Genomic DNA, 27,104 nt, shown 5'->3' with positions numbered 1-27,104 from the left:
GCAAAATTGCTCCAACTGTAAATGAGGAGACACGCATCAATAGAAAAGGATTCCACAGCATAAATACTAATTTGTGATCATTTTGCACAATTCAAAATAGGGCTTTGACTCCGAACTTCGTTATTCGAATATAATTGAAATATTTTCCAGATGTGCTGGATTTAGAGTGGGTTTCTAAAGCAGTGGGGTTACCAGAGCCTGCTTAAATGCTGTGGGAAAGGTACCATTGTGAAGAGAGGTGTTGATGATGTGCGTGAGTGCGGGTACAACTGAGGATGAAATGGCTTGAAGTAGGTTAGTGGGAATAGGATCAAGCGGACAGGTGGTAGGGCGATTGGAAAGGAGGAGTTTGGAGACTTCTGCCTCTGAAAGTAGAGAGAAGGAGGGTAGAATGTGTGTGTTAGCTGGTAAAATGTGTGTGTCAGTTTGTGGATTGGTAAATTGGCCGCTGATGGTTGTTTTATTTATGAAGAATGTGGCAAAATCGTCAGCTGTTAGGGTTGATGGAGGAGGAGGAGGGTTGAGAAGAGAGGAGAAGGTTTTGAAAAGCATGCGAGAGTCAGAAGAATTGTTAATTTTGTTGTGATAGTAAGTCATTTTAGCAGTAGAGATATTAGCAGAGAAGGAAGAGAGGAGGGATTGATAAAGACCAAGGTCAGTAGGATCTTTCGATTTGTGCCACTTCCTCTCTGCACCCCTGAGTTTAGAACGATGTTCTCGGAGAACATCAGATAACCAAGGGGCAGAGGGTGTGGCGTGGGTTGGCCTGGAGGAAAGGAGGCAGAAGTTGTCCAAGCAGGATGTTAAAGTGGAGAAAAGAGTATCAGTTGCACTGTTAGTAACTAGTGTTGAAAGCTGATCAGGTGGAGGAAGTGTGGATGAGACCAGAGAGGATAGGCGAGAGGGTGAGAGTGAGCGTAGGTTTTGCCGAAAGGTGACCTCAGGAGGAGTGTGTGTTGTGTTCTGAGGCAGGTTGAGGTTGAGAGTGAGGAGGAAGTGATCTGAGGTGTGCAGTGGAGTGACCAGTGTATGGTCAGTGGAGGAGTAGCGCATGTAAATAAGGTCCAGTTTGTTACCTGATTTGTGAGTAGCCACAGTAGATACCCGTTTGAGGTCGAATGAGGCAAGCAGAGTGTGGAAATCAGCAGCCTGAGGTTTTTCTAGGTGGATGTTGAAGTCTCCTGGAACTATGAGATACCATCCTCAGGGAAGGATGATAGTAGCACATCAAGCTCCTCCAAGAAACTGCCAAGCTGACCTGGGAGACGATATACAACTACAAAATGGATTTTAATAGGGCTAGTGATGGTACTTCAAATTCAAATGAGCTGTTGTCACACAGAGGTGGTAAATGGTCAAATTTCCAATCATTTGAGATGAGCAGACCAGTACCTCCACCCCTACCAGTCAGGCGAGGGGTGTGTGAGAAAGTGAAGTTAGTGAAGAGGGCAGCCAGTGTGGCAGTGTCCTCTGGTCTGATCCAGGTCTCAGTCAGAGCCAGCCTGGGTCACACAGGTTGAGTCGTTGTTCTTTACACTCTTCGTCTTCACACGATGAGGGCTGCCGCGGTGCACTAACCTATTTTATACACGCTTAATACCTCGTTATTGAATACAGCAGGCCACGCCCTACTATTTAGCCAAGGAAACTCAAAAGTCACGACACACAAACAAATGCCAAGTGGGCGCGCGTTTTACCAGAGTAAGACACACAGTAAATAAAAACAAAGTTTCCTAGCAACAAAGAGCCGCGCTAAAATCTACTGGGAAAAGTAAACACTCACAGACTGATGTTCTGTACTGTTGATTAATCACACACTTATGAAATTAAGCATACAAATTATTTCACAAATCAGAATAGGGAAGTAATCACTCAGTGTTAACTGTTAAGTGTTAACTGATAAAAACTCGACTGTGAAACCTTTCATGAATCGGAATAGTGAAGTGGACTCCAGGAAGGGTAAACTGACCAAAAATGTGAAATATTTCACAAATCACAGATAGTCTATTTGAGCCTAGCATGACCCGACTAGATGAGCGTTTTGTAAACTTATAAGCTGATTTATCTAACGGCTTGGACCGTTATTCATTGGCACTGCCTGTTTGCCATTATTACACAAGAAAAAAGGACAAAGCATTGAGAAACACTCTGAAATGCGATTTTCACAAATCAGGTTCAATCTAAAACAAGTGAATGACAAATCAAGCAGGTCAAAATGACACTGGTTTCTGTCCAACTTTTGGAGCTATATGCATTATAAAATTCACTGTGAATAAAACACTGATTTGGGACCGCGTCACCTGAATTCACAAATCGTGAAGAATGGCATGCAATATTATTTGCATGTCTACGACAGCGCACTGCGGTTCCCTTACGAGAACGTTCTCTCGTACTGCGTTGCAAACGCTTTGGGAAAACTCCTTTTCTCGAGAATATTGAAGCCTTTATTTTAAAACGCATTGCATGCAGCACAGGCGAGAGCATCAGGCTAGCGCGAGCGAGCTGATAGGCTGTGCTGTGGGCAACTGCACGAACCAATGGCGGATCAGCAGAGGCGCGCGAACCAATCAGGTCGCTTGGCACACTGCCAGTGTCAAGCGCGCGAAACTGCACGTGATCAAAGCATATAAATATAGATAATAATCCGCCATTTGACAGATTTAATCTCCTTCAGCTCTCGACTCACCTCGTCGCTGATCTTCTCCGGATAGAAGCCTCTCGTCGTCGAACAGCCGTCCAGCGGAACAGCTTCGCATCCCGGCATCTGCCAGCTGAGCGTTTCCCTGTGGCATCCGACGAGTATCCTTTTTCTCTATCTCTCGCTTTCTAAAAGAGCTAAATCGCTGTTTTCACAGCGCGTGGCGTTGTTTCAAATGCCGCTCTCTATTTGTGAATCCTGCGGGGTTCCCCTGCATGTGTCTGACAGACACACACAGTGTGCGGCCTGCCTCGGCCCTGAGCACGCCGAGTCAGCGCTCACTAAAGGCGGCTGCCTTCTCTGCGACGGGATGCCTGTTTCTACTCTCCGCTCGAGACTCGCGCTCGCTTCGTCGGTGAGTGGTCCCGCCCGTCTTCCATCTTCGGCGCCTCGCGAGCCCCGTAGGAAGAAGCAGCGCGATCAGAGGCGTCCTGAACGCGGTGAGTTTAGCGAATGCACGCCGGGCCTTTCTCCACGTGCTTCGCCCACGGCCTCTTCTCCAGTTCTGTTCTCTCAGAGCGACCAACGCCCCTCGTCTGAAGCGGCGGGACTCGTCTCTTTTGGCGGATCTGTTGAAGAAATGGATGACGCAGTTTCTGTGGCGGCATCTGAGAGTGAGGATTGGTCGGGCTCCGCGGACCCCGCCCCCCCCTCTCAGTTAGATCCTTCTGACACCCGAGCGAACATTGACGCCGAACTCTTCCGTGTCATGTCTCGCGCTGTCGACGAGCTGGGACTCGACTGGCTTTCCCCAGCCGAGCCCGCCAGAAGCCGCCTCGACGAGTGGTACCTGCTGGGGCGCCAACAGGCCCCTCGTCAGCGCGCCGCTCCATTTCTGCCCGAGGTCCACGAGGAGCTCACTAAAAGCTGGCGCGCGCCCTTTTCAGCGCGAACGCGCTCATCGGCTTCTTCAACGCTGTTGACGGCGCTGAAGAAAAAGGTTACGTGTGTCTCCCCCCACTGGAGGAAGCGGTCGCTGCACACTTATGCCCTCCCACTGCAGGAAGTTGGAGGTCTAAAACTGTGCACCCATCCAAGCCGTGCAGAACTACTTCGGCCATTGCCAGCCGCGCTTATGCTGCCGCCGGTCAAGCCGCCTCTGCTCTTCACGCTATGGCGACCCTCCAAGTGTTTCAGGCAAAGCTCCTCCGCTCTATGGACGAGTCAGGCCCTGACCCAGACACTTTTAAGGACCTCAGAAGTGCGACGGATTTGGCGCTACGGGCCACAAAAACCACCGCTCAAGCCCTGGGCCGCAATATGGCCAGCCTGGTTGTTTTAGAGCGCCACCTGTGGCTGACTTTGACGGAAATCAGGGACGCAGACAAGACCGCCTTCCTCGATTCTCCAGTCACGGCATCTGGTCTCTTCGGCCCATCTGTCAGCGGCTTCGCAGAACGCTTCACTGAGGCTCAAAAAGCTTCCAGCGCTATGAAGCATTTTCTACCCAAACGCTCCAGTTCGGTCCAACGGCGCCCCAAGAGCACGCCGCGACCTGAGAGGGTAGCTTCAGAGGTCCTCCAGCCCTGCCCAGTGGCTGAGACCAGCCAGCGCCTGAAGCATGCAAAGCGGTTCCCGTTCCCTAAGCGCCAGGGCCCGCGGCCGAAGCTCACGCTCGATCACGAGCCCAAGAAGCCATCCTAACCGGCATAAAGAGGGGTCATTGTCCCGCCGCGGCCGGACCAGCCCCGAAGATCGCTCGAGTGCTACTCTCAGCCCCCTCTTCAGTTCAGGCGGTTGGAGCAGTTTTAACAGCGACCCACAAAAAGCACAAATCGAGCAAAATTTCCCCCTCACATACATGTCAGTTCGAACCCCCAACTCCAGGCGTTCCAGATATGATAATGCCTCTGGCTCTGCGGGCTCTAGCTTGGCAAGCTATCCCCGGAGTTTCAGAATGGGTGATGAACATCATAAAGCGCGGTTACTCGCTTCAGTTCGCCCGCAGACCACCGCGTTTTCACGCGGTTATACAGACCACGGTAAGGAGCACACTGAGTCATGTCCTCCGCACCGAAGTGTTAAGTCTGCTGGCCAAAGGGGCCATCGAGAAGATCCCCCCTTCTCAGAGTGAGTCAGGTTTTTACAGCCGTTACTTTCTTGTTCCAAAGAAAGACGGCGGCCTGAGACCCATTTTAGATCTCAGACATCTGAACAAGGCTCTCATGTCACGGCCGTTCAGAATGCTCACGACCAGACACATCCTGGCGCAGATTCGCCCAGGCGACTGGTTTTTCTCAATAGATCTAAAAGACGCTTACTTTCACATTCAAGTGAACCCCCACCACAGGCCATTCTTGAGATTCGCCTTCGAGGGGCAGACATACCAGTACACAGTCCTACCATTTGGACTGGCACTGGCACCTCGTACATTCACGAAGTGCATGGATGCAGCTCTCTCCCCCCTGAGACAGCGGGGAATGCGCATCCTGAACTACCTTGACGATTGGCTCATATTGACTTAGTCAGAGGCGGAGTCACATACTCACAGAGCCTGGCTCCTCAGACATCTGGAATGTCTAGGGCTCAAGGTCAATTTTGCCAAGAGTATTCTGTTGCCCAGCCAACGTATCACGTTCCTGGGAACAGTTTTCGACTCCGTAATTATGAGAGCATGGCCCACACCGGCCCGTGCTCTAACAATTCAGCAGCTCGCGACATCGTTCACAGAGGGCTCTTATGTACCCCTCAGAACGTTTCAGAGGATCCTTGGCCTCATGGCCTCTGCATCATCAGTACTCCAACTCGGCCTACTGCGTATGCGTCCTCTTCAGCTGTGGCTAGCACCTCTGGTGCCACCCCACGCCTGGCACTCAGGCCACTTGATTATCAAGGTGGACCAGCGCTGTGTTCAAGCCCTGGCCCCTTGGAAAGACGCCAGCTGGTACCAGCAGGGCGTAAGCATGGGGGTGGTCTCAGAGAGGAGGGTGATTTCAACAGACGCTTCCAACTCGGGTTGGGGAGCTCTGTACGAGGGCAGGCCTGCCTCCGGCCTCTGGTCGAGCTCGGAGAAACGCCTACACATCAACTGCCTCGAAATGTGAGCAGTTTTTCTAGCCCTAAAAACCTTCCTCCCTCACCTGGCTGGACACCACGTGCTGGTCCGGAAGGACAATATGTCGGTGGTCTCTTACATAAATCGCCAGGGTGGCCTCAGGTCCCGCAACCTGTTTGCCATAGCCACGCAGCTCCTACTTTGGGCTCACACCAACCTGCGCTCGCTCAGGGCAGCTCACGTGCCAGGCACGTTGAACACAGGAGCAGACATGCTCTCTCGGGGCACAGTTCCCCCAGAGGAATGGTCTCTCCACCCTCAGACAGTTCTCCTGCTATGGGAGGTCTTCGGGAAGGCAGAAGTAGATCTTTTCGCCTCAGAAGACAACTGTCACTGCCCAATCTTCTTTTCAAAGAACAGGGATGCGTTGGCCCACGACTGGCCCAACCTTCCTCTCTATGCGTTTCCTCTGGTCTCGATGCTCCCTCAGGTCATCGAACGGATCAGGAACACCAAAAGCGCGGCTCTCTTGGTGGCTCCTCTCTGGCGGACCCAGATTTGGTTCCCAGAGTTGATGCAACTGTCTGTAACAGACCCGTGGCCAATTTCACTGAGGTGCGACCTCCTGGCTCAGGCCAACAGGACAATCTGGCATCCCCGTCCCGACTTGTGGGCCCTACATGTATGGCCACTCAACGGGTACCCCAGGATCTCCCAGAGGGTGTCCTGAACACTATTATGGAGGCTAGAGCTCCGTCTACTAGACGCCTCTATCACCTTAAATGGTCAGCGTTCTCCAGCTGGTGTTTAGCTCGGAACCTCGACCCACACACTTGTGAAGTGCCAAAAGTGCTTTCTTTTCTGCAAGAGATGTTGGATGCGGGTCGCTCCCCCTCCACTCTCAAAGTGTACGTGGCAGCCATTGCTGCTTTTCACGTATTGGAAGCCGGAGCCTCCTTAGGTAAAAACGACCTTATAGTTCGTTTCCTTAAGGGCGCCAGAAGGCTTAACCCGCCTCGGCCACCGTCTGTACCGGCCTGGGACCTTTCTCTGGTCCTGCGGGCTCTTAGGGGACCTCCCTTTGAACCACTTCAGTCAGCTGATCTCAAGCCCCTCTCTCTGAAAACCGCCCTGCTTCTAGCACTGGCGTCAGTTAAAAGAGTAGGGGACTTGCAGGCGCTTTCTACTAGCGCTTCCTGTCTGGAGTTTGGCCCTAATGACTCCAAGGTCACTCTTAGGCCAAGACATGGATATGTGCCTAAGGTGCTCTCAACTCCGTTCAGAGCCCAGGTTATTTCTCTGTCAGCTCTTCCCTCCTCTGAAGAGGACAGTGATTCTCTCACGCTTTGCCCCGTCAGAGCTTTGAGAATTTATCTGGAGCGTTCGGCCTCTTTCAGACAGTCTGAACAGCTCTTCGTTTGTTTCGGGGGCAGAACCAAGGGCCTTCCTGTGACTAAGCTCACGCTGTCCAGATGGATAGTTGACGCCATTGCTCTGGCTTACACCTCACTGGGCCTCTCTTGTCCCATAGGTGTTAGAGCTCACTCCACGAGAGGCGTCGCCTCTTCGTGGGCTTGGTCGAGTGGTGTTCCTATTGAGGACATTTGTGCGGCGGCCGGCTGGTCCGTTCCGTCCACATTTGTGAGGTTCTATAACCTAGATGTTCCTGCCCTGCAGGCACGAGTTCTTTCTGTCTAGACCCTGGCTCTGTGGACCCAGACTAGTTTTGGAATTGGACACACAAGCTGTCATTATGAATTATGATTAAGCTAATCTGGCCCTTGGCCCAGATCTTAATTATTGGATAATCTCTGGGCCCGATGTTCGGTCTCGTTTATCCTGGCTATTCTGTAACTTCCCGGAACTTCTGGTGAGTCAGAGCGGCCAAAAGATTAATAGCACGGCGTTTTAAATAGCGTTCCCACAGCGTTTGCAACGCAGTACGAGAGAACGTTCTCGTAAGGGAACGTACTTGGTTACTTACGTAACCTCGGTTCCCTTAGAGATAAGGGAACGAGTACTGCGTTGCCTTGCCGTGCTATTTCTCTTATGTCAGGTGTTTTTCGCTTCAGTCGATTATACCTGTCAAATGGCGGATTATTATCTATATTTATATGCTTTGATCACGTGCAGTTTCGCGCGCTTGACACTGGCAGTGTGCCAAGCGACCTGATTGGTTCGCGCGCCTCTGCTGATCCGCCATTGGTTCGTGCAGTTGCCCACAGCACAGCCTATCAGCTCGCTCGCGCGAGCCTGATGCTCTCGCCTGTGCTGCATGCAATGCGTTTTAAAATAAAGGCTTCAATATTCTCGAGAAAAGGAGTTTTCCCACAGCGTTTGCAACGCAGTACTCGTTCCCTTATCTCTAAGGGAACCGAGGTTACGTAAGTAACCAAGTACGATTTATCTCAAAAGAAATCTCAATATCAAACCGCAAACTATCATTACTGCAGTTGACTCCCAAGATCATGCGTGATGTAAAATATGTGTACTTCATTCATTTATGTGCATTCAATTATTTTAAAGCGTTAAGGATTTTGAATTAATTGCGTGCGTTTAATTAACGTTGACAGCCCTAACACACACACACACTGTGTACACACACACACAGTGGTGGCCAAAATTATTAGAACAGTAAGATTTTTTAAATGTTTTAAAAGAAGTCTCTTCTGCTCACCAAGGCTTCATTTATTTGATCCAAATCCATACAGCAAAAACAGTAATATTGTGAAATAATTTTACAATTTAAAATAACTGTTTTCTTTTGAATATGTTTTAAAATGTAATTTATTCCTGTGATCAAAGCTGTATTTTCAGCATTATTACTCCAGTCTTCAGTGTCACATGATCCTTCAGAAATCATTCTAATATGCTGATCTGATGCTCAATAAACATTTATTATTATTATATATAAATATATATTTATTTTTTATTGTGCGTGTACACACACACACACTGTTTGTTTCAGACTCACACGCTGTTCTCTCTGCTGGGTCTCAGTCATGCGTATGTAACCAGTATTGGTAAACTGGTTGGGGTGGTCGCACTTAAAGAGGTAAAGATGATTTATCGCCTGTGTCTACATTTATATTTACATTCTTTCTGTCATATGCTGGTGTGTCCGTAAATAAGTAAATAATTCTGCTGTTCTCTCCTTTTTTTCACACCCAGCTCCAGAAAGCAATCGAGGGTTCGACTCGTAGCGGAGTGCGACTGCGTCCCCCTCTGGCCAGTTTCAGAGACGCGAGACGCAAGGCCAAAAAGCCTTCTCATTCCCCTTCCATCCAGTCCTCTCCCACACGGGACAGAGAGCTGTGGAGCGAGGGAGTGAAAAGAGAGACTAAAGACGAGTCATTCAGAAGTTGTGTCCAGAAAGCGGAGAAAGAGTGCGACGTCGCCACGGGCAACAGCAGCAGGAGTACGGTCAGCACCTCTCAGGAGCAACTGCCTTCCCCTTCTTCTTCCACACTCCCTCTCTCCTCTCTTCACCCTGTGCCTGAAACAGAGGCGGATGCTGATAGAGAGAGTGATGAGGAGCCTTTATAGGTCTATTGTTTTGTAATTTACTCAAATTCAGCCCTCCAGGGGGAGGCAAACCATATTACGGTGCTGCCTTTGAGCCCAGCATGGGTCGCAGCGCTGCACCAGAGCTGCACAATCTGACTTGTTGGTTGATTCTCTACTCTCCGGACTGGACTCTTATGCTCTTTCTCTCTAGATGTTTTTATTCAGTTGAGTTTCTTTTTGTTGTCTATTACATTTGTACATATGGACACATATCACTGAATGCCTTCCCCTCTCATTGGCAATCCATCCCAGTGTTTGTCTGCTGTACTTCTTATTATATCACTGTAAAAATGTGTGTAAAAATGAAAGATTTGTTTCCTTGAGCTATTTATACCTGATCTGACCCTTAAAAAACGACTTGTCTTGGTGTAACCCATTGTATTCAGGTTAATTCAGTTATACTAAATGTTTCGACTTGCTCATTTAAATGTTGCCACATGAAGCACATTTTAGGTTTCCTTTTTTTTTACACTGTAAATGTGAAATTTAAAGGAGTATTCAAGGTTCAATACAGTGTTGTTTTTGGTAACTATGACTATTATAAATAGTTTTCGGTAATTGAAATCAAGCTGAAATAAAAAAAAAGTACAATTCAAATAGGTTTAAGTTGAAGTAAAATGTTAGGAAAAAAAAGATATAGAAATAAAAATAGAAACTCAGCATCACAAAATTATTAAAATGAAAACTGATAAGCTAATTCAAAATGTTAATAGATGCTATAATAGTAAATACATAATACTAGAATAACACTTAACAGAATTTGTGACAATGTTAATTACCACAAACAAATTCTCTTTTTCTTAAAAAAAAAAAAAAAAAAAATCAAAGTTAGTGTAAATTTTTTTAAAAAAGTTGCTACCTTAAATTAAGTACAATCAACTTGGATGTTTAAGTAATTTCAACTTAAATTACATTAAACTGACTAGTATAACTTGTAAAAAAAAAAAAAAAAAGTAGAAAATTGCTTAACTTATTTTGATGAGTTAAAGCAATGTAAAAAATATATGTTGTCTCAACTTATTGATCATATCACTTTTTACAGTATACTTACAATGGGAGTGAATGGCACAAATGTTTGGATTTAAATGCAGAAATAAAAAACACTAACATTAATTTGTCTGATAAAGCAGTTTAAATCATATTTTAAGTTTTAAGTTATTTTGTCCTTACTAAAATCATGTGAACGCATAGTTTTTACATCATATGGCTATTATATTATAATAGTCAATATTTTAACATAAATGTATTGCCCCCATTCACTTCCATTGTAAGTGCCTCACTGTAACCCAGATTTTTACTACTTTTTTGACCTCCTTGTTTTGGGGGTTATTGACATTATGCTACATGTAATGTAATTTAATCTTGTCCTGAACCTGGAATATTCCTTTAATCACTAGTCATTCGTTATGAAACAGTTTTGTTTACTACATAATTAAAGCTGCAAAGTCATTACTTTTATCATTGGATCTTGGATTATTCTATTGATGAATATCAGACGAATTTTTATTTGCCTATAATTGTGTGCTAATGGTCTCAATAGCATGCAGGCTTTTTTGCCATGTCTTAAAAATACACAAAGTGCGCAATAAGGCTTTGTTTGCTTCATTTATTTGTTTCTTCATTATTTTTGGGAAAAATAAACAAATAGTAATATTCTTGAAGGTCAGGGAGGTGTTTTTGTTCGTGCAGGAAGAAGAGATGGGTATGGGTAAGAGAGAGAGAGAGTTCGATGGAGAACGAGGAAGAGCACATTGGAAGAACCATCTTATAACCTTCAGTAAAGCATGCATAGATATACAGTACGTGTCACAGAGCACTTTTATATCACACCTCTTATAGATCAGTCAGTCCCACATCAATGGATTTGTGTCTGTATAGTTTGCTGAACATGTTGAATCATAAATTTGATCATGACAGTGTTTCTTATCCAAAGTATTACTTTTTCTGAATATGATTCTTCCACCAAGAGGAGACAACACAGGGTTTGAGTTATAGACAGATAACACACGAAGGGAAAGAGGAGAGAAAGACAAGTTCACAGAAAGAAGGAGAGAGGTAGAGCAAAGGACCGTTTACAGCATCATGCCAACAGACAGATGTTTTGTCGTGAAATATGGCAGTAGAATCGTACAAAAATCCATTTGAAATTAGTTGGTCTGTAAACACAAATGATAAACAACTACATCCAACTAAGTACATTTGGCTTTTTGTTATTTATTCATTCAGATATACCTTATCTTACATAAAAAGCAATAAAAGAGCACACAACATCACTCCTTTGGTTGCAGTAGTATTACCTGGATTCGTGCGATTGACATGTTGGTTGATTATATGGTCGAAATCTTTGAGGCATTTTTCAGATGGAAAGGTGAAATATGGAAGTGGGATTACCGGCACAACAGAGTAAATAATGAAATTGCTCTTGAATTGACAATGAATTAATCGATTGTCAGATCATCCAGAATAATGAATGAGGTCATTTAATATCCCTCAGGTGATATATTGTACGTCTATGTAGTCAGAGCGTTCTCGTTATCGTAAAAGATTTGTTTGGCAATAATGACCAGCTCAAATCCTCCATTACAATATACAAAACCGGTCTAGATGAACACTGCAACAGCTTTACAGTAAAACTGAAGTCCTCTGAGCTTCTTTTCAATACAATCAATGACTGAAATGCAAGATGGCACCAGCTGTGTTTGTATGAAATGAGAAAGAGTGAGTCTGTGATGGGATAAAGTTTTTTTTTTTTTCGGCGGAAACAAGCTTCCATTAAAAAACATAGATAGGCCTACTTGCTTGTGAGATGACAAGTGTTGTGAACTTTGGATATATTTAACATCTGCTATCCAATAGTAGCCTATGACCGTTAAAAATAAATAAATAAAGTTGATACTGTAAGTAATAACTATAAGGATAAGAGATGCTGACACTATACGAGAATGCGTGAACCATCTAGGACTTGAATGAGGGAGCGAACATTTCAGTTTCTTTGTAAAAAGGTGAATTGATTGACTAATTTATTCATTTAGACAAGCAAAACTTCCACGTTTGCACATCATTGTCAAACTCTAATGAAGGAATGTATTGTTATTATTATTTACTTGAATAAAATGTTAATCAGCTATAGCCTATGCACATGAATATTTGTCATTGTGCTAACCAAACTATATTTTAATCGGTTCATTGAACTGAACTGTCCGAAATAACGTTCGCGGAAAAGAATCGTCCTTCATTCGGAACCGTATCCTTATGCGCCAGAGAAACGAGGGCGCCGCCATCTTTGGAATATTGTCTTTTAACTTCCGTTTTTGCGGTCGCTCTGTATATTTCTATGGCATTGCTGTTCAGGAGTAATTAGCTTTTGAAGTGGATTTACTTAATGTAAAGTTAACGAAAGTTATCATGAGGACTGTAATGTTTAAAGCAGATGTCTTAACAAATGTCAGTCGACCGGGAATATTTTAAAACGAGCCGTTCATATACAGACCGGAAGTCAAAAGACAACGAGCGCAGCGCTGAAAAGGGCCGGGATAAGGTCTATACGAGCACACCACTGTGAGAGATGGAAACGCTTAGGTTTGGGTATTTTGCTTCATTAATCGCAAAATAAATAAAACCCGAGGAAGATAGATGACCACGTATGACATTCTCACCAAACCAGAGTGATACCATTACAACAAAAGGTGCATTTATCTCAAAATAACAAATAGATATCACACAGGCTTCAAAGTTAAACCCCTCCCCCATGTAATTCTTAAATAAATAAATGGGCACATATTATTTCATGTGAGAAACATTTGGAATTCTGTATGCTTCATGTAAAACATTATTTTAAAACATTAACCTTATGACATACAATGAGATGTTTAAGAAATGTTTTATACTGTACACAAAAAAATCAGTCAGATCTTCCTCTGGAACCCAGCAGTGAAATAATATGTACCCCAACATATACAGGAGGGAGTGCACACAGTTCTGTAGAAAAATAAACATTGTCCCAACATTGCATAAATAATCAGTCAATAAATAAATTCATTCAAGTCAATACACTTCATATAGCTATTAACGCTATTCTCGCCACCAAGTTTGTATTACACTCAATCATCAAAGGTGTGTGTCCTCCAAAGAAACGGTCATAAAAAACAGACAGTTGCCTTTTTTTCTTCTTTTTTGTTGTTGTTGTTAAATCCAGTGACTCATGCATGACATCACAATGCAGAATGATGTAGCTTCTGTTTAGGAACCGGGCTTCTCCTACTTTGGGAATCGATGCATATGCTTCACGTCCGTTTACATACAAACACACAGTCAACACAAAGTTTGTATCGTCATAGCGGCTGTAATAGTCAGTGACCATGACGAACAGGAAGACGCCTGTGCAGTTCAAAATTCCATATGGCCTGAGTTGCTCATGAGGACACTTTCAACTCGGATCAACGTCCATTTCCATTCTCATTCTGGGGAGACATTTTTTTCTTGAAATCTCGATAAAGGATATTTACAGTATGTGGATCCAGGCCCTGTTCTATTCTCCCCTTGATATATAGTGAAAAGAATTGTAGGCAATGGAATACGTATTTTAAATCAGAAATTATGACATGCTTTATTATAAAAATAATCAACAAGAACCGATCCTGCAAGTGGCACAAGAAATACACGTATGAGTCGCCAACAGGACTGGAGGAAGGGAAAAAAAAAAACTTTACTGTAGTGTTTTTCTAATGATTAATTTGAGGTTATGCTCCTCTCAATAGTCATTTCTTATGAAAACAAGCTAAGGATAATTTGATCTCTAGATATTTCAAAATCCTAAAGGCAAGGTTTTACTAAACCAAAGAAATCCACGCAAGTAAAAGAAAATGGGAAATGTGGTATCAGAATTCTGCAAATACAATGGGGAAGTGTGACTTTGTGGCTCATAAATCAATTAGTTTCCAATCTAAAAGGCTTCTGTCCTTCACCCAACAACCAATGCAAGTGCAAAAAGGTTTTTCAAACGTTTCTCTCCTTTACGCAGCTAATCAAATCTCTAGACACACAGAGTAAGTCTCCGGCTCAGCTCAGAGTACTGAGGTCCAGTGCAAATATCTATAGTGTTGTATAGGACTCCAGAGCACAATGACAGACATCATGCATGCCAAACGACACACAGAGAAGGAAGCACGCTATGTTACAATCCAGTGTGAAATATATCCGCGGATGAAAAAGCTTGTTTCATTACACTTGTGAGGGCAAAAAATAAGGCAACACTTTATTTTGATGGTTCCTTTTGAACATTCTGTTGACTATAAGTAACGTTGCAACTATATGTCATAGTGTATTAGTAAACCATCTGCTAACACTTTATTGTGATGGTCCCCTAACAGGCATTCTACTGACTATAAGCAACTTTGCAACTCCATATAAACTTATTCTAATCCTAACCCAGTCTACTAATCTTCGACTAACACTCTAACTAGAGTTAGTAGACATGTCGGTGCAACGTTAATTATAGTCAACAGAATGTGTTAAAGGGACCGTCAAAATAAAGTGAAACCAAAAAGAAATATTTAAAACATATTGCAAAATCTCCTTATAACCAACTTGTGACAGTTCGTACTACTTGAATCAAAATGGGGTTGGGATGTGCTTTAAAAATGTATAATTAGCTTAAGAACAATAGGGTAGTCTGCTGTCATGCAAAGGCAAAACAGCATTAAAATTGAAAATCAAATCAATCTGTCATTTTCATTTTTCTTGGCTCCAGTGTTGGTGTAGGTACAGCATTTTGGCCACAAGTATAGTGTATATATTTGTACACTTCCATTCAAAAGTTTGGGGTCAATAAGATTTGTGTGTATTTGTGTCATTGGTTCTTTCCTTTGAATAAGCTACTATATTGTGTGTTAAAATAATTAATTGATCAAAAGTGTCGGTAAAGACATTTCTATTTCAAATAAATGCTGTTTTTTAACTTGATAATCGTCAAAGAATCCTGAAAAAAAAAATCTATTACCGTTTCCACAAAAAATATTGACTCTTTTCAACAGTTGCTAATAAAAATAAATATTTCTTCAGCAGCAAATCAGCATATTAGAATGATTTTGAAGGGTCATGTGACACTGAAGACTGGAGTAATGAGACTGTAATGAGGAATAAATTACATCATTATTTTAAAATATATAAAAATAGAAAAAGGTTATTTTAAATCGTTATAATAATCCACAATATTACTGTTTTTGTTGATTTTTTTTATCAAATAAATGCAGCCTTGATGACTAAAAGGTTCTTGCAAAAACATTAAAAAACTTTACAGACCCCAAACTTTTGAACCCTATGCACTTGTCTTTATGTGTGTTTGAGTCTATGAGGGCTTGAATACCTTGCATATAATATAAACAGCAGACAGAATTGTGTAGATTGTGCAGTGGCTTGTTTTCCACATTTCACAGCCCTGAAACACTGAACTTGTGTTCCACCTAATAGCGTCAAAAACTTTCAAAAAAGGCCAAATGTAGTTGAAGAGGAAAAGAGAATTTGTGTGGTCAAATCACATCGATATCTTATGGTAAGCGTCTGTGTATGATCAGAAGTTCTGGAGGGCATGAAAGCTTATGTTACTGTCTATTTTACAATTATATATTTCTTTTTTTTTTGTTGTTGTTGTTTTCTTAGAAATTAATTGTATTTTTATCATCATTATGGTTTATTAACTATAGTTTATTGTCTTTATTTTGAATAACGAGAGCCATCACTCCTTGTAAAAGCATGCACATATTTAACCGAAAGTTCTTCATATTCATCTTCCTGAATTACATACCTCCGTCTCTATCGCTCCATTCTTGGTGAGTTTTCCTCATTCTCTCCATTCCCAAGGAATTCCCAACTGTACCTTCCTTTTTCAGACATCCATAATATAAGGCTTAAAAAAATCATAATGTTCACGTACGCAGTGCAGTAACTGTCAGTTCTGCTTTTCCATTTTGGGTTCGAGCAGTCACTTGAATTTCACAATAGTGTTTGATTCCTGAAATAGGAGTTGATATTGTTTGATTATGCTGATTGAAATGTCTGTCAAAACCAGCTCAAGTCTCTCGCCGGCCACTTAGTTGGTTGCTGTGATGTCTACAGGCAAGGATTCTGACTCCTCCTCCTTTTCTTCAAGCTCTTCAATTACAGACGGTGAGACATCAGACGCCTTTCGCTCTGTGATAAAATCTCCAGGGGCTTGACCTGGACTGCTTCCTCCCATTGAGGTCACTTCCTCTCTCTGCGTCATTGGAGATGGAATTAATGTCACTGGTTCTGGTTCCATACATAACGTTATATCTTCCTCCTGGAAAAGAGGCTGGACATTAGTCTGGGTATGTGTCATTTCATTAAACGAAATTGCAAAACAAATGTTTTGTAAGTTTCCAAACAGGTTTTGTTTTGGGACACTAAAATAAACAGCCCAATGTTAAAATTTCTATTATTACTTGTAGTAGTTCAGTTAAGTCATTTTTAAGTTGTTACCCATAAAAAGTGTAAACAAAATTTTTTTTGTTTGATCGGCCCTAGGGGTGCGTTTCCTGTACAACGACAAACTTGCTGTTAGTCTGATGCATCATTGACTAGCGACTGGTTCCTGAAAACTTAGTAAAATGGTTGCACCTCTGTCGTTTGAACTACATTGTTCAACAATCAGAATCAGAATTAGCTTTATTACCAAGTATGCTTTCACATACAAGGAATTTGTCTTGGTGACAGAAGCTTCCAGTGCACAGACAGAATCATGACAGCGACAAGACAGATAATAAAAAGTAAAATAAGTGAATAAATACAGTATAAATTCATAAAATATACACAAAACAGACATATATGCATGTACAGGTATGTTATATACAATGCAAGGGAATGGGAATAAGAGGTATGGTATGTTAAATAAATATAAGTATAAAATGAGACCGACAAGACCGGACAACAGGTGAGTGTGGATGGTGAGTATATGTAGAAGAGGTAATTAGGCAGTGACAGGTGCAACTGGTTAGAACTGGTGAACGGATGGGAGGAGCAGGTGCTGGTGCTGGGGGCATATTGGCAGAATCTGTGACAACATGTTTATTGCCCATGTGGGGGCATTTAGTTGTTCATGAGATAGAAGGCCTGAGGAAAGAAACTTTTCTTGTGCCTGGTTGTACAGTGCTCTGTAGCGCCAACCAGATGGCAACAGTTCAAAGAGGAAGTGTTCTGGATGTGAGGGGTCCAGAGTGATTTTGCCAGCCTTTTTCTCACTTTGAATGAGTACAGTTCTTGGAGAGTGTGAAGGGGTGTACGGATGATTCTCCCAGCAGTCCGCTGTAGTATTCTGAGGTCTGATTTGGTAGCAGAGTCGACAGTTACCGAAGTGCAGAGGACAGACGCTATGGGTCTCATTCATGAAACATTCGTAAATATACGAGTAAATATGTGAGTGATTTGCGCGTAAGAGACCTTCCCGAAAACTCTTCTCCTGATTCACAAATACTTCGTAAACGTCAGATGTGATATGTGTGTGTGTGTTAATGAATTCCAATCAGTCGTAAATGGGACGCGCGTGCACGCTCATTCTCAATTACCATAAATCCCGCCCATTAAATCCGACTGACAACTATATATGGGCATCATATTATGAAACCAAACGAAGGATTTCAACATGTCTTCTCAAAAGCGAATGAAAAAGAGAAATTTCACAGATGCAGAAATTGAACTTTTATTATCAGAAGTTCATTCAAAACGCCACATTTTATTTTCAAACGTACGTAGTGGCATATCAGGTCCTAAAAAAGGAAGCTTGGCAGCATATTACAGATGAAGTTAATGGAGTTTCATCTGTTAATCGAACAGTCCCAGAAGTGAAAAGAAAATGGTTCGACATGAAGCTTGACTGCAACACTTGTGACTTGCGGACTTGTGTTCTGTTTGCAGATGCTATTACTGGCTCTCATAATAAAAGTAAAAAGAAAAACCGTAGGCTATGTAATTACTATATTTTTCCAAATGCTGTGTAAATAAGTACCCGATTAAGGTGAATTAAAATGCAGCCTTATTAATGAGCAAAACGTTCGGATGTTAAACGCACTATTTACGCGTGGCTGGGAGCAGTTGTAGATTTCTTTCGTACCAACTAACATTTGGAAAATACGAACATTTTAATGAATCCGAAAATTTACGCCAGAACCACTTTACACACGATTTACACAAAAATTCGTTCTGCTCGTGTTTCATGAATGAGACCCTATGACTGCAGAGAAGAACTGCTGAAGCAGCTCCTGTGGCAGGTTGAACTTTCTCAGCTGGCAATGGAAGTTCAACCTCTGGTGGCCGTTTTCACAATTGAGTCAATGTGATTGTTCCACTTCAGGTCCTGAGAGATGGTAGTGCCCAGGAACCTGAATGACTCCACTGTTGTCACAGTGCTGTTCACGATGGTGAGTGGGGGGAGTGTTTGGGGCTTTCTCCTAAAGTCATCAATCATCTCCTGTTTGGAGCGTGTTCAGCTCCAGGTTGTTGTGACTGCACCAGACTGTCAGCTCTTTAACCTCCTGTACGTAAGCAGACTCGTCACTGTCCTGGATGAGGCAAATGATTGCAAGGTCGTCAGCAAATTTCAGGAGCTTGATAGAGGGCTTTTGCTGTGCAGTCATTGGTGTAGAGCAGGGGTGCCCAACCCTGCTCCTGCCGATCGACCGTCCTGCACAGTTCATCTCCAACCCTAATCAAACACACCTGCCTTTAATTTTCAAGTGATCCTGAAGACCTTAATTGGTTGCTTCAGGTGTGTTTGATTAGGGTTGGAGATAAACTGTGCAGGACAGTCGATCGGCAGGAGCAGGGTTGGGCACCCCTGGTGTAGAGGGAGAAGTGCAGTGGGGAGAGCACACATCCCGGGGAGCCACCAGTGCTGATGTAAAGGTGTAGGACGTGAATTATCCCAGTCTCACTAGCTGTTGCCTAGCTGTCAGAAAGCTTGGTTTTAGTCTTAGTTTGGTCTGGAGGAGTGTTGCGATGATGGTGTTGAAAGCCGAGATGAAGTCCACAAACAGGATCCTCACATAAGTCCCAGGTCTGTCGAGATGTTGCAGGATGTTGACTGAATCATCCACAGACCTGTTTGCCCGATAAGCAAAATGCAGGGGGTCAGGCAAGGGTCCAGTGATGTCTTCAGGTGGGCCAGCATCAGTCTTACAAATGACCACAGATGTTAATACAACAGGTCTGTAGTCATTCAGTCCTGTGATTTTGGGTTTCTTTGGGATGGGGATGATGGTGGAGCATTTGGACTTTGCATAGTTCCAGTGATCTATTGAAGATCTTTGTGGAGATAGGGGTCAGCTGGTCAGCCAGGATTTCAGACAGGCTGGTGAAACGCCATTTGGGCCTGGTGCTTTTCTTGTTTTCTGTTGCTGGAAGACGCGGGACACATACTTTTCACAGATTGTAAGTGCAGGAGGGAGGGAAAGATGGTTGCTGAAAGTGTTGATGAATGCATGGAGAGAAGGTCAGAACGGGTGTGGAGTGTGAACCAGTTTTTTAAAAACTGCAATAAAACTCATTCAGGTCATCAGCCAGTTGTTGATTCGACACAGTGCTCGGGGATAGTGTCTTGTAATTGGTGATGTCTTTCAGGCCAGATGCAGGGTCATTGGCTGAAAACTGTATTTTCAGCTTTTCAGAACACTTTTTCTTAGCCACTCTGATCTCCTTTGTCAGTGTGTTTTTGGCTTGATTATACAAGACTCTGTCCCCACCTCTGTAGGCTTCTTCTTTGGCCTGATGAAGCTTTCTGAGTTTTGCTGTGAACCATGTCATTGTTGTATGTTGAATGAGTCCTTGTAAGAATGCAAATATCCTCACAGAAACTGATATATACTGTAGCAGTATATGTGAGCTCATCCAGATCGATGGCAGCAGCTTCAAAAATACTCTAATCAGTACACTCGAAACAGGCTTGTAATGCCCTCTCCATCCAATACCCATCTCTTTACAGTCTTTACTACAGTTTCAGATGATTTAAGTTTCTGCCTGTAGGTCAGTATGAGATGAACCTGATAGTGATCAGAGAGCCCCAAAGCTGAACAAAATGATATGCATCCTTTATTGTGGTGTAGCAGTGGTCCAATATATTACTGTCCCTGGTAGGACATGTAAAGTGCTGTCTGTAATTTGGCAGTTCACGGGATAAATTTGCTTTATTAAAGTCACCAAGAATGATTATAAGCGAGTCTGGGTGTTATTGCTCCATGTCTGTGATCTGATCCTCCAGCTGTTGCAGCGCTGCATTCACACACGCTTGTGGAGGAATGTAAACACTTCTGAGAATGAACGAGGAAAACTCCAGCGGCTTACAGTTGATGAAGAGAACTTCTAGATCAGGACAGCACATCTTCTTCAACACTGTTACATCTTTACATGAAACATTTTCGTTGATGTAGAAGCATGTCCCACCGCCTCGCATTTTCCCTGCTCACTCTGCGTCAAAATCCGCTCTGAACAGCTGGAAGCCTGGCAGATGTAACACGCTGTCCGGAATGGCTTGATTCAACCAGATTTCCATGAAACAGAGGAGCAGATTTTGAAAAGTCTTTATTTGTTCAGGACTGGAGAATAAGTTTGTCTGTTTTGTTGGGGAGGGAGTAGAGGTTTGCCAGATGGATGCTAAGCAACGCGATTCTAAAGCTACACTGCCGAAGCTTGACTAGCGCGCCGGTTCGCTTCCCATGCTTGCAAACCCATTTTGCGTGGTGGTGTGCACAGTAACTTTGGCTCCACTTCCGAAGATGCACGACTTCGAGGCGATTATGACCAAGCAGGTACGTCTTTACCAGCACCCAGTTTGCGCTTGTCTAAACGAATTACTTACATTTTACAAAATGAGCCTACACTCGCAGAAATAATCCCTTTTAATGAAAATAAAGGTCAATTGTTGTTTTACTTAGTTTAATACTTATGCTCTCATGTCCATATATTTTTGTTGTCACAAGTAATAATCTCAAGGTTTACTGGGTTTTACACGATTCTTTGGTTCATTTGAAGTGTGGAATTGTTGAAGTGTAATAAAAACAAACATCATCATATGTGTACATTACTACTTCTCATCACTGCTTCCTGATGGTTTAGAGGACAATTAGTCAGAGTCGGCCTCGTCACTTCAAAGAATAGTGCAACGGTGAGCGCATCAAGTATAAACTCCTCGTCCATTTGGAGAGGTAAGCGCGCAGTCAGCGAAGGCTCGAGGTGCGGAGCTAGGCGAAAGTAAACAAGAATTTAGAGCAGCGCCGCTGCCCCTCCAACTATATTGTCTAGCAAAATGTCTGAATAATCAAAAACCGATGATAGACTGAGTGGTTTGTACTGCCGAATGTTCAGCAGTTTGTCCCTGTTGAAACTGACTGTAGGAGAATAACTAAAGACAGGATCATCTGCGGTGCCAGTATAGGACTGTCGTTAATGACATCATGCAGAGGTGGTGGAAGAATAAGTTCTGTTAATTAATCGATTTGAGGTCACAAGTAATGTCATGCACACTCTTGTGGCACTGTTTGATATGTTAAAATATATAGATTGAAATTTATATATATTTAAAAGGAATGAAAGATATATATAATGTACAGGCCGAGAGCATATTGGTGATGATGGAACTTGCGAATTTATTTGACTAACAAACCAGCAGAAACATTGATTCAGCCAATAGTCTTAGTTTGGGGCTGGGACTATGCTTTTGCCTGACCAAAAGGAGATGGTTTGAAAAACCTGTTTGAAAAGTCATTTTTGCAGTTTCCTATTAGCACAGAAATTACACACTTCAGCTTTAATGCTGGAAAAGTTGTACACAGCAGCTCATACCTGACTGCAACAGTGAGAGGAGTTACAGAAAATGTAGTCAGGATTCATACTTTTCTAGCTGCTGACAGAAATAGATGTTTGTTAGGTTTTAAATGATAAATCAATAGATTCAGTATACTGTTAAAAAAATAAGACAATATTTGGATCAGCGTTATTTTATCATAATACTATTATAGTATTTATTATTTTGAATTAACTTTTATTTTCCATAGTTTTAGTTTAAGTTTTAGTTATTTTGTTATATGCATGTTCCGTTTTTATTAGTTTTAGTTAATAAAATGAATTTGTTTGTGTTTTAACATTTCTTTGTAGCTTTTTTTTCTTTCAGTTTTAGTATTTAAAATGAGTTATTGTATTTCAGTTAGTTACCCAGGCAACAATTTAAGTTCCCTATCAGTCAGTCATGTTCGACGTTATGTCAGAACTGAACTGACGAATTGGGATCCTGCCTAAGAGTGATGTGAATTTCAGATTGTTCATGCGCTTTGCATTCGAGCGACGAGCATATCAGTACAAAGTCCTCCCCTTTGGGCTGTCCCTGTCGCCTTGTGTCTTCCCGAAAGTCATGGAGGCGGGCGGCCCTTGTTCCTATGAGGGAACATGCCGGTCGCATTCTCAACTATCTCAACGATTACATACTGCCCCACTCGCGAGAGCAGTTGTGTGAACACAGGGACCTGGTGCTCCAGTACTTCAGCCATCTGGGGCTTCGGGTCAATTGGGAAAAGAGCAAACTCTCCCCCGTGCAGAGGATCTCTTTTCTCGGTATGGAGTTGGATTCGGTCAACCTGACAGCACGTCTCACGACCGAACATGCTCAGTCGGTGCTGAACTCCCTGAATTCGGTCAAGGGCAGGAGAGATGTTCCACTGAAACGATTTCAGAGGCTTCTGGGGCACATGGCATCTGCAACCGCAGTCACACTCGGGTTGCTTCATATGAGACCGTTTCAGCACTGTCTTCACGGCCGAGTCCCGAGATGGGCATGGCAATGCGGCACGCACCCAGTGACAGTCACCCCAGCTTGTCACCAAACTTTCAGCCCATGGTCAGACCTTGCGTTTCTACAGGGAGGGGTAGAACAAGAACAAGCGTCCAGGCATGTTGTTGTCTCAACAGTAGGGTGGTCCTTATTTTTAAAGTATCCAAATGTCATGCTCTTAACTCTTCAAATTGTTCCTTTATATAAGAAAATACAGCATGCCAATTTTTATGGCAGTAACATAATTATTACTGGTAACTCAATAGCTTTAAACTCTCTGAGATTTTGATGATTTTCGTAAAAACAGATCATTTGAATTGGTATTGTACCTGGCTAGTAAAATTCCCAAAAAATCTCCATAAAAGCATCTAATGCACCATATATTCCTAAATATGTATTTTAGATACATATCTCAGTTTACTTATTGTAGAAACTAAATCCTAATCCATCCATGACCCGGTTTAGCAGATTTACCTTTCCTGGTGGAATCAATACATATTTCTATTGATGATCACCTTGGTTATTGTTTGGGTTTAGAGCACATTTTTTGGTTTAAAAAATTACATTACGTTCCTTGAAATTGACCCGGAACTTTGGCCGAATCAAGCAGATTATCAGGAGGCACAGGCAACCATACATGCAATGAAAGTAGTCAATGATCACGCCGAGAGAGGAGTGGCTCTGATTCAAGAATACAATGGCTATCTCACACACTCTGAAGAACAACTGCAGTTTCTCCTTCATGTGGTGGAAGATCACCAACAGATCTATCCAGACTGCAAAAAAAGTCAACACTGGCTGCTGAGCATCAGAAATGAAGGATTGTTGAAAACTTTGTGCTTTTTTGAGATTGTTGTCATTGTTGTCATGTCAGTGTTGCTCTGATTTCAATAAAATGTAGTTCATTTGCAGCAACTTTTAATATTACTTGCATATCACAATACCGCCGCACAGCTTAACATAGGCAATCTTCCACATGATTGAGCTACCTCTAAATATCATTTTTTTGTCAACATTTTTGCATATTTCTAATTTTGAAGTTAAAAGGAACAGTTTAAAAGGTTAAGACACTAACATTTTGCACACAAAAAAAATTGGACTTGATAAGGATCACCCTACTCAACAGATGCCTCCACCACCGGCTGGGGTGCCATGTGCAACGGGCGTGCAGCCTCGGGCTCCTGGACAGGACCTTGACTGCACTGGCACATCAACTGCCTCGAGTTGCAAGCAGTATGGCTTGCTCTGTGCTGCTTCAGATGCCTGCTACAGGGCAAGCATGTGCTGGTCTGAACGGATAATACTGTGGCCGTTGCGTATATCAACCTCCATCAATCAGGGTGGTCTACTCTCCTGTCGCATGTCCCAACTCGCTCGCCATCTCCTCCTCTGGAGTCAGAAGCACTGTGGTCACTTTGCACCGTTTATATTCTGGGCAAGCTCAATCGTGCAGCCGACAAGCTCTCACAACAGCCCACGCTCCCGGGAGAATGGCGACTCCACCTCCAGACATGGAGGGATACGTGTGTTTATCTGCTCCACAGGTGAGGTGACATTAGTAACCTAGACGTTTTTCATCTTATATTTCTGTTTTATTTATTTCAGTTTTATTTCAATTAACAGAAACAATTTTGTATCGTTTTAGCTTTAGCTAACAATAACATCACGGATTTAAGGGCCAAAAGACAATGCCGTTTTGGGGGCCTGAAAATGCAAACTTTTAAAAATGTTTTTGAAAAAAGGATTCAGTTATCATCTCTGTGTAAACTACAAAACCACGAATTTGTGAAAAAGGTGATGATGTGCGCATGCACATTATGTGTTCTGTCTATATATGCATAGTGTTTCTTTACAAATTGACATCGCCAACTACTGACCTGGCATGAATAATACAATGTTTTTAGTCGTTTCGCCATTTAGGTGAACAGGGATTATTTTGACAATGTTGTTGCCTGTACGCAGAAAAATGCAAAGGAAAAACTTCTTTGTTGTGTAAACATACCCTCAGACACTATATAATTGTCTGTCATGTGCATAATCATGTTCATAGTTAATGTGATGAACTACACCTGTGATATGTGCTATACACTCTGCTATGGCGCCTGTCTGAACTGACTTCATACATCCACTAAAAATATTTTGGGACCAGTTGGGTAAAAGTCATTTCCAAATAACTAGAAAAATGAAGTTAGTTTTGAGAAAAGATCAAACATCAATTGTTTTCAGATATCACTTGCTATTTTACTTTTAGTGCAGTGACATTTAGATATGTTTAAGTGTGGCATAAGTGTCATTTAAGGGCCACTTCACTTCTTTCCCACTCACTTTGATCTCTTCCTCCTGGGCTTCCAGTAAAGGTGAGTGATCTGTCGTCACCTCCTCTGTGGGGACTGTTAGATTTCCTTCTACTGTTACAGGCATGCTCATGTAGCCCATCATGTCTGCCTGATAGGTGTCTGTCCCCACTGTCCCCCACAGATCCACTAAGGGGGGGTGAGTACGGGAGGGCAGGCTGTGGATGGTGCTGTTGGGAGTAGCTTGTAAAGAATGAGTGGCACTGTGTAGTCTTTGATCCAACATCTGCAAATAGAGAGGAAAACAGCTCAAGTTTCCATTGCAGTAACAGAGCACAATAGTGAAAGCCCACTCTTTCAGTTTCTTCTGTTTTCCCAATAATTTTCTCAATTTAAAAAAAAATCACTATGCCAAGAACCAAAGCAAAGAGAAACCAAAATGACAAAATTTTATATATATATATATACAGTGCAATGCATAAGTTAATACACCCATGCTAAAGTTGACTAAAAAGAGGAATAAAAAATAATATTTTGGAAATTGAACTTAATGCCTTAATTTAAAAAATTTGGAAAAATCCAACCTTTTAGGACACCAATTGTCTTTGTGAATGAATAATGTATCGTAAATAAATAAATGTTCTTCCTTAAAATACAGGGTGCATAAGTGTGTACACCCCTATGTTAAATTCCCATAGAGGCAGGCAGATTTTTATTTTTAAGTATTTTTTTTATTATTAATTTTTAGGATACTATGCATCCTGATAAAGTTCCCTTGGCCTTTGGAATTAAAATAGCCCCACATCATCACATAGCCTTCACCATACCTAGAGATTGGCATGGTTTTATTTCAGTTAGCCTAAAAGCTAGTTTGATTTGCATTGAGAGATGATCTTATGGAAAGTACTCCATGCCAATCTCTAGGTATGGTGAAGGCTATGTGATGATGTGGGGCTATTTTAATTCCAAAGGCCAAGGGAACTTTATCAGGATGCATAGTATCCTAAAAATTAATAAAAAAAAAAAACTTAAAAATAAAAATCTGCCTGCCTCTATGGGAATTTAACATAGGGGTGTACACACTTATGCACCATGTATTTTAAGGTAGAACATTTATTTATTTACGATACATTATTCATTCACAAAGAAAACTGGTGTCCTTAAAGGTTGGATTTTTCCTAATTTTTTAAATTAAGGCATTAAGTTCAATTTCCAAAATATGATTTTTTATTCCTCTTTTTAGTCAACTTTAGCATGGGTGTATTAACTTATGCATTGCACTGTATATATATATATATATATATATATATATATATATATATATATATATATAATTTTTTTTTTTTTTTTTTTTTTTTACATTTATATGTGAGTGTGTGTGTGTTTATGTCATCATATTTAAATTTTCATTTTCTTACTCTATAATTTTGTCCTGTTTTCCAATAAAAGAATCTATATATTTTCAAAGCAAATACATTTTTGAGAATAATTTTAATTTAATTGAAAAGTCTACTTTTAGATAAAAGTAAACAAAATTAGTGAGGTTTATGCTTAAATTAAAAAACTATATTATTTTGTCAATTTCAAATATTTTTCCCAATTCATTTGTAATATTTAATGGGAATGGGCATTCACTGTTGAGAAATTTTGGCATGATTTATGTTTCCAGTAACATTTAAACATTAAGGTGAAATCACAGTGACCAATGGCTTCTACAACAGC

General features: G+C 42.1%; 2 protein-coding genes across 11 annotated transcripts in view; one reads left to right on the top strand and one right to left on the bottom strand.

The window, feature by feature from the left end:
* The window catches only part of clcn1b (chloride channel, voltage-sensitive 1b), a 46,462-nt gene extending 35,618 nt beyond the window's left edge, over window positions 1-10,844 (top strand). For both annotated transcript variants that reach the window (XM_079894820.1, XM_079894819.1), the window contains exons 22-23: window positions 8,662-8,748; window positions 8,865-10,844. In XM_079894820.1, coding sequence (XP_079750946.1) covers window positions 8,662-8,748; window positions 8,865-9,239 — 462 coding nt within the window. In that variant the 3' untranslated portion in view covers window positions 9,240-10,844. The remainder of the gene's footprint in view (window positions 1-8,661; window positions 8,749-8,864) is intronic.
* A 5,071-nt stretch (window positions 10,845-15,915) lies between these two features.
* fam131bb (family with sequence similarity 131 member Bb) overlaps window positions 15,916-27,104 on the bottom strand; it is a 59,035-nt gene continuing 47,846 nt past the window's right edge. For all 9 annotated transcript variants that reach the window (XM_079894827.1, XM_079894821.1, XM_079894824.1 and 6 more), the window contains 2 exons: window positions 25,414-25,668; window positions 15,916-16,578 (listed from right to left, as the gene is read on the bottom strand). In XM_079894827.1, the coding sequence (XP_079750953.1) occupies window positions 16,348-16,578; window positions 25,414-25,668 (486 nt within the window). In that variant the 3' untranslated portion in view covers window positions 15,916-16,347. The remainder of the gene's footprint in view (window positions 16,579-25,413; window positions 25,669-27,104) is intronic.

This window comes from Squalius cephalus (genome assembly GCF_949319135.1).
Source record: "Squalius cephalus genome assembly, chromosome: 15".
Taxonomy (NCBI): Eukaryota; Metazoa; Chordata; class Actinopteri; order Cypriniformes; family Leuciscidae; genus Squalius; species Squalius cephalus.
The sequence above is the reverse complement of the archived record's forward strand: the minus strand, read 5'-3'. Positions and strand labels throughout refer to the sequence as shown.